General features: G+C 41.2%; 1 protein-coding gene across 2 annotated transcripts in view; it reads left to right on the forward strand.

Moving 5' to 3' along the window:
- Nucleotides 1–4,288, forward strand: part of tnika (TRAF2 and NCK interacting kinase a) — a 66,459-nt gene extending 62,171 nt beyond the window's left edge. For both annotated transcript variants that reach the window (XM_072691227.1, XM_072691228.1), the window contains 3 exons: nt 30–189; nt 448–587; nt 1,000–4,288. In XM_072691227.1, coding sequence (XP_072547328.1) covers nt 30–189; nt 448–587; nt 1,000–1,083 — 384 coding nt within the window. In that variant the 3' untranslated portion in view covers nt 1,084–4,288. The remainder of the gene's footprint in view (nt 1–29; nt 190–447; nt 588–999) is intronic.
- Nucleotides 4,289–8,602: the final 4,314 nt, after the last annotated feature.

Here is an 8,602-nt window from a genome sequence, read left to right on the forward strand (position 1 = left end):
CTCCCTCTCCCTCTCCCTCTCCCTCTCAGATCCAGTCCACTGTGAGCCCTCACGCTATCGTGGTTCTCCCGAAGACGGACGGTATGGAGATGCTGCTGTGTTACGAGGATGAGGGCGTGTACGTCAACACATACGGCCGCATCACTAAAGACGTGGTCCTGCAGTGGGGGGAGATGCCCACGTCTGTCGGTACGTCAAACACGATCACTTCCACCGCTCCAAAAGTATCTGGACACCTGATCCTCCAGCATTTCTCCTGAATCTGTGTCAGCAATGGGTGCAAATTAAAGTTACCCAACTTAAAGTTACTGTATTCAGTTACTGAACGCATTCATTAGAAGGGGTGTCCACAAACATTTGGACATACAGATCTTTTTATATGATGTATATCATATAAATATAGGGCTGGGATTCTGATGTGTGTGTGTGTGTGTGCTTACTGTGCAGCCTACATCCACTCTAATCAGATCATGGGTTGGGGGGAGAAAGCTATAGAGATCCGCTCGGTTGAGACCGGTCACCTGGACGGAGTCTTCATGCACAAAAGAGCTCAGAGACTGAAGTTCCTCTGTGAGAGAAACGACAAGGTAAACACACTGACGCTGACGCTGACTGTTACTAACACTGACACCGTTTCTGACACTGACACTGCTACTGCTTCTGATGCTAATTGTTGGCCCTGAAACTGCTTCTGTTACTGACACTGTTTCTGACACTGCTACTGACACTGCTGGTAACACTGCCACTGCTACTGACACTGCTACTGACACTGCGACTGACACTACTACTGCGACTGACACTGCTACTGACACTGCGACTGACACTACTACTGCGACTGACACTGCTACTGTTTCTGACACTACTGACACTGACTGTTACTGTTACTGATACGGACACTGCTACTGATACTAATACTGTTATGCGACGAACTGGTGAAGAACCAGAAGCTCTCAGAGTTTCAGTGACTGACCGCAGTGTTTGGTCACCTCCCCTCTGCAGGTGTTCTTCGCCTCTGTGCGCTCCGGGGGGAGCAGTCAGGTCTTCTTCATGACGCTCAACAGGAACTCCATGATGAACTGGTGAAACTGGGGACGGCTGATCAACACTGGAGCCTCTCGTCCCATCAACCGCTGCGTGTCTGATCACGCGGCACAAAAGACACGACTCTGTGCGGGAGGTGCTCTGGACTTCGAGTTTGGACCTAAAACCTGCCACAGAGGCTCAGGTCCACCGCACTGGCACTTATCCTCCACACAGGGGCGCAATCTGGACTAACAGACGGTTAATAGACTCTTCTGTGGCCACTAATGAAGCTAGACGGCATTTCTCCCACCGCATTCAGACGGGTTCTCTTACCAGTTCTGATGAACTGCTTTGGATTTCCGGTCTGTTTGGGTTCACTTTAGAGATTTTTCATGATTGTAAAACTCTGGAAAACCTTTAACCCCTTAACCTGCAAGATCTACTCCTGCAGTGACAGAAACGTACAGCACATATAGTTTAATAAGAGAGCCGGAGAGACAGAGTTGGGACAAAGTAAGATATCAGAACCGGATCAGAACCAGGGCTGGACTACTCTTTTTCCTCTTCCTGCTTTGGAGGCTTTACTGATCACTGCTATGTCCCTCTGTAAGCTGGTCCAGGTTTATCAGAGAAGTTCCACTTTCTGCACTTTATCAATTATTATGTATCACCATTCAGAGATCTGCACATGAAAAAGAAGCATTTATTGAATTTATTTGTTTTAAATATGTATATCTGGTGCACCCACAAACAATGTTGCATAAACACAAATCACATGTTTATTATTATAATTCTAACATTTTATTTAATTACTAAACTTAATTACTACATAATTGTGTTATTGTAACATGATTCATTATTTACATAAAAATTAGATATCAACATAAGTGCTTTCCCATATCAGCCTATCCCTATTAATATGTCTTAAGCTATATAACAGTACAGAGCATTAAACTACAGAGAATTAGGCATTTAACCAACACTGGATCTTTTCCTTTATTATGATCAATATTCATTGCCTTCCTGATTAATTGATTGATTGATAAATAAATAAAAATACAGATCTGCAGGTTAAAGGGTTAAATAATATATCATTTCTGTTCTCCAAAAACCTCCTATCTCCATTTATCTCATTTTTCACTTTTCTTCATAATGAGAATCTGCAGTGGTTCTTCATACTGTATCAGAATTTCAGATGAACGGACCAATAGAAATGCTCCTCTGCTCCTCTGCTGCTGTTCGGAGATACAGATGATGAATTTCCTTCATTTAAACGTGTACCTCGGTTCCACCTGAAGAACCGTGACCGTGAGGAACCTCCACACACCGTGAACAGGAAATAGAGTTGCCGAAATCCAGTTCATCGGCTTCAGGCTTCACTCTGCCCGACAGTCGAGGCGTTAAGGCGAACATGCAGGCGTTAAACGCCGACTCTTGCTCTGGTGCTCATTTGCAGATCCTCACACAGATCCTTATACTGTACAGTTATCCAAAGTACTGTCTCCGCCTCCACACGCTGGAGCTGCTGGAGCAGAGGTTAGTGTCGGACAGTAGGCGTGGCCTCCATTCACTAACCTACCTCAGCATAGCCACCCTTCATCGAGACGTACACTACATGGTCAAAAGTATTGGGACACCTGCTTATTCATTGTCTCTACTGCCCTTGGAAAAAGGCTTTCTACTATATTTTGGAGGAGCATTGCTGTGAGGATTTGATTGCATTCACTGACACGAGCGTTAGTGAGGTCAGGATGTTGGATGATTGATCACCACCCCACCTCATCCTTCCCAGCTCCCTAACTGTGGAATCTTATCATTCCAGAGAACACAGCTCTTCCACTGCTCCACAGCTCAATGCTGGGGGGCTTTATACCCCTCTAGTCCTTGATCTGCTCCAGATAGTCCTAGCTGTGTGTGTGCATTTGCACATCTGTGCATTCATTAGAAGGGGTGTCCACAAACTTTTGGACATATAGTGTACTTCCACTGCGGTTAGGAGGGTGGGAAGATGGGGGGGCCAGTAGGGCTGTGTTTGTGCACATGCTCACATTAGGGGCGTTTTTTTGAGCCAATGAGAAAAACATTAGTGATGTAAAGTTTCTATAGGAGCCTTCAGAAGGCGCTATTACTGGTGCCTCGCAGTCTCCACCTGTATATGGAGGAAAAGCTCATTCGGTTGGTTGATCTTTGCTGCAGTATGGATGTAGGGTGTGTTTCTGAGTCGATCACTGATTGATTGTTCTTTTTTTTATTAAACTAATTTAGTTTCTTTGTACCATTTATAAATATTATACATGTTAATCACTGTCACACAAAACTAATTTTTCTTCATAATGTGAGTCTGCCAATGGAAATGCTCCAAAATCCAGTCTTCTACACTGACGTCCATTGAAAGCTACAACGTTTTTTCCTCCTCCTGTGAAGCTGCTGTTTGGAGATACAAGTTTTTTGTGTGTGACCGTGATGATATTTACATATGTGCATCATGTTGGATTTAAACCTGAGGGCCAAAATATCCCAAAATAATCTGTTCTTCTGATCATGCGTCATTAAATTAATCAGATCTTCTGAGCAGATCCGGTTCTGATCCATATGGACGGAGATGGAGTCTGACTTTTGAAGAAGCTCCAAACCCTCTGTTCTGAACACAAGCTGAGCTCTGGTCACCTCCAGAGCAGCCTTCACCTCGCTGGACGTTCCTGAGGTCTCTGTGAGGAAGGTGGTGCTCTGTGACGGACGTTAAGGCTCTGCAGCACATATTCCATCAGTTCCTGCTCTGACATCACACTCTCTGATTGGTTTAGAGTTTCAGGGGCGGGGTTTGAGTGCTTTGCGTAGTGTCCTGTCATGTTTGCACACTATAGAGATGTTAGTAGCTGAGATGAGGACGTCTGCTGTAGGAGGCGAGGTGGAGAGGCTGTAGCAATAATCAGATGTTAATCTTGGTGGATCACTGTGTCTGCCGGTGCTGGGCCAGAGAACACGCTCACCTCACGGAGTGTCCTTATGTTAATGCCACTGACACTTTGACACGTTCTTTATTGTTATTATTATTATTATTATTGTTGTTGTTGTTGTTGTTCTTGTTCTTGTTGTTATTATTATGACTGTTTAACTTTTGGGTTCTTTTCTTACTAATTTCTTCCTAAAACATGAACGGCAGGTTTTAATCCTAACTGAAGCTTCATGTTGTTTTTTTGTTACTGATTTTGTTGGAGAAATGAAGTGATGAGAGAGAAAAGAAATAAATAACACTGGTAATGTTTCTACTGTTGTTTCTACTGTGCATTTACATATTTATATATTTATATATACAGTGGGGGGGGAGTATTTAGTCAGTCACAAATTATGAGAGACAAAATGAGAAAAACAATTCTGAAAATCACATTGTCTGATTTTTAAAGAATTTATTTGCAAATAATGGTGGAAAATAAGTATTTGGTCGCCTACAAACAAGCAAGATTTCTGTCTGTCACAGACCTGTAACTTCTTCTTTAAGAGGCTTCTCTGTCCTCCACTCATTACCTGTATTAATGGCACCTGTTTGAACTGGTTAACAGTATAAAAGACACCTGCCCACAACCTCAAACAGTCCCACTCCAAACTCCACTATGGTGAAGACCAAAGACCTGTCGAAGGACACCAGAAACAGAACTGCAGACCTGCACCAGGCTGGGAAGACTGAATCTGCAATAGGCAGCAGCTTGGTGTGAAGAAATCTACTGTGGAGCAATAATCAGAAAATGGGAGACCTACAAGACCACTGCTAATCTCCCTCCATCAGGGGCTCCACGCAAGATCTCAGCCCGTGGGGTCAAAATGATCACAAGAACGGTGAGCAAAAATCCCAGAACCACACGGGGGGACCTAGTGAATGACCTGCAGAAAGCTGGACCACCGTTACAAAGGCTACCGTCAGTAACACACTACGCCGCCAGGGACTCAGATCCTGCAGTGCCAGACGTGTTCCCCTGCTTAAGCCAGTACAGATCCGGCCCGTCTGAAGTTTGCTAGAGAGCATTGGGATGTTCCGGAAGAGTTTTGGGAGAATGTCTTATGGGCAGATGAAACCAAAGTAGAACTGTTTGGTACAAACACAACTCGCTGTGTTTGGAGGAGAGTGAATGCTGAGTTGCATCCAAAGAACACCACACCAACTGTGAAGCATGGGGGCGGCAACATCATGCTTTGGGGCTGTTTCTCTGCAAAGGGACTAGGACGACTGGTCCGTGTACATGAAAGAATGAATGGGGTCATGTATTGTGAGATTTTGAGTGCAAACCTCCTTCCATCAGCAAGGGCATTGAAGATGAAACGTGGCTGGGTCTTTCAGCATGACCATGATCCCAAGCACACTGCCAGGGCAACAAAGGAGTGGCTTCGTAAGAAGCATTTCAAGGTCCCGGAGTGGCCTAGCCAGTCTCCAGATCTCAACTCCATAGAAAACCTTTGGAGGGAATTGAAAGTCCGTGTTGCCGCCGACAGCCCCAAAACATCACTGCTCTGGAGGAGATCTGCATGGAGGAATGGGTCAACATACCAGCAACGGTGTGAGCCAACCTTGTGAAGACCTACAGAAAACGTTTGACCTCTGTCATTGCCAACAAAGGATATATAACAAAGTATTGAGATGAACTTTTGTTATTGACCAAATACTTATTTTTCACCATTATTTACAAATAAATTCTTTAAAAATCAGACAATGTGATTTTATGGATTTTTTTATTCTAATTTTTCTCTCATAGTTGAGTCTACCTATGATGTCAATTACAGGCCTCTAACATCTCTTTAAGTGGGAGAACTTGCACAATTGGTGACTGACTAAATACTTTTTTTCCCCCACTGTATATACATACAGCTCTAGAAAAAATGAAGAGACACTTAACATTATTTTATTAAATCTGTATCTCTACATGTCTGGCAGATGTTTTATTTTAGCCATTTCATCAAACAGAGCTGAGTTCTGCTAAATTAAAATATGAACGGCATAAAGTCCCAACAGCAGTGTGAAAGACTAGTGGAGAGCCGGCCGAGACATGAGAGCTGTGATTGGCCGTTGAGGTTATTTCAGCATAGTGATTCTGAATGCTCCCAGTTCAGATATTAGTACTGTGATTAAATCTGAATAATAACTTCTTTAAATCATAATTATTATCATCATTTATCAGCATTATTTGAGCCGTTGTTTTTGAGCAGGTGTCATTTCTGCAAATACATAAATAAATAAATAAATCTAAATAGTAAATATTTTTATTTGGAGTTTAGAGGAAATGTTAATTTCCCTAAACACACTGCCTGTAAACAGTAACTGATCATGTAGGGTGGTCTCTTTATTTTTTCTGGAGCTATATGTAAATTTGATTGGCTGCCCTGTATTATACCTCGTTTGAAAACCCTTCTTAAAAACACTGGCGTGTGGGTGGGCCTAAAGTGCTGTTGGCTGTAGAGGTGGATTTATGTAAATGTAGTTTTTGTGACATCACAAACAGAAATAAAAAGGGGCTGTTTTTGCAGGTTGGTTAGAGAAACTGAACAGTTTTACTGCTGTTAACCGTAAGTGTCAACTATAATACCCACCTGCACATATACCTGCACATATACCTGCACATATACCTGTAAATACACCTGTGAATATACCTGCAAATATACCTGCACATATACCTGCACATATACCTGTAAATATACCTGCACATATACCTGTAAATATACCTGTAAATATACCAGCACATATACCTGTAAATATACCTGTGAATATACCTGCACATATACCTGCACATATACCTGTAAATATACCTGCACATATACCTGCACATATACCTGTAAATATACCTGCACATATACCTGTGAATATACCTGCACATATACCTGTGAATATACCTGCACATATACCTGTGAATATACCTGCACATATACCTGTAAATATACCTGTAAATATACCTGCACATATACCTGCACATATAACTGTGAATATACCTGTAAATATACCGGCACACATACCTGTGAATATACCTGCACATATACCTGTGAATATACCTGCACATATACCTGTGAATATACCTGGAAACACCTGTACACACATGCAAATACACCTGCAGACATCTGTACATATACCTGCACTTCTTATGGGGCAGAATCAGTAACATCATCACATGCACACCTTCAATAGTACCTGCACACACCTATAATAGTACCTGCACACCTTCAGGTTTACCTGCACACACCTGTGCTTCTTTTCTCTTACTGTAATTCATATCTTCTCTCTCTCTCTCTCTCTCTCTCTCTCTCTCTCTCTCTCTCTCTCTCTCTCTCTCTCCCTGTCTCTCTTTCTCTGTCTGTCTGTCTCCCTGTCTCTCTTTCTCTGTCTGTCTGTCTGTCTCTCTCACAGAGGGTCCTTGTTGTTCCTTTTCCAGGTCCAGGGGTAAACTGCTGGTCGACCCTCAGACTTTGCTCTTGTTTTGAGCTGTAATTTATTAACTCTTCTTACTGGAGTTTTTTACTCCATCCAGCTTTCATACTGATTGGAAATGTGTAAATGTGTGTGTGTGTGTGTGTGTGTGTGTGTGTGTGTGTGTGTCTGTTATTGGACAGTATAGAAGAAAACTAAGAAAAGAAACACAACTACTTGCAACAGAAATGATTAAATACCTTTATTGAATTAAATCTTGCTGGAAATGAAGTTATTGCATTATTACATGATTACAATCACCAGAAACAACCATTTTACATTATTAAGTGTTTGGTAATAAAATGCCACAGGAGTATGATGTTATGGGCTGGTTTCTAATATTACAATATTGCTAACTGTCAACAAGTACATAACCAGTTATAACACTTTCATTTTTACTTTTATTCAATTTAAAGCCATGATGAAACTATTACATATATATTACAAACTGTTACTAAACATAACAATATTAAATATCTTCATAACGGTTAACGATATTATACAATAATGCAACAATAGAACACAATGTTAAACATAACTGCATCACTATTGATTTAATAAATGTAACAGTCTTGTTTTATTACTTGTTTTATAATAAAATATTAAATGTAACAATTGTTACTTCAAATGTTATAATAACATTTAATAACCTGGTTATTACATGGTTTATAATAAACTGTATGATGTTAAAATGAATAATAAAACAATTAGAATACATTTAAAATGTAAAAAATATTAAATGTGAAATATAATGAGATTGTTATCCCATGCTTTATAATAAAACCTCAAATGTAACAATTACATTATTATAAAATAATGTATAATAAAATGCAAAAGGAACCATATTAGATTATTACATGCTCATAACATTCCAGATATGACAATACTGTACAGTGCTGGAAGATTAGAAACCAGGCCGAAATGAAGAGTATGGAATATTGTCTGCAGTGAGTGTTTAACGCTGTTCTGGGAGAGAGAGTGTGAGTGTGTGAGTGTGTGAGTGTGTGTGCTTTGTGTAAGCCGGGCTCGGTATCATAGAGACTTTATCTGCTGTAAGGCTTCCCAGTTGTGGAGGTATTACATCACACAGCGTGGTCATCAGCTCACACAGCCGGGCGGAATGAGCAGATATTA

Source organism: Salminus brasiliensis, chromosome 11 (genome assembly GCF_030463535.1).
Source record: "Salminus brasiliensis chromosome 11, fSalBra1.hap2, whole genome shotgun sequence".
Classification (NCBI taxonomy): Eukaryota; Metazoa; Chordata; class Actinopteri; order Characiformes; family Bryconidae; genus Salminus; species Salminus brasiliensis.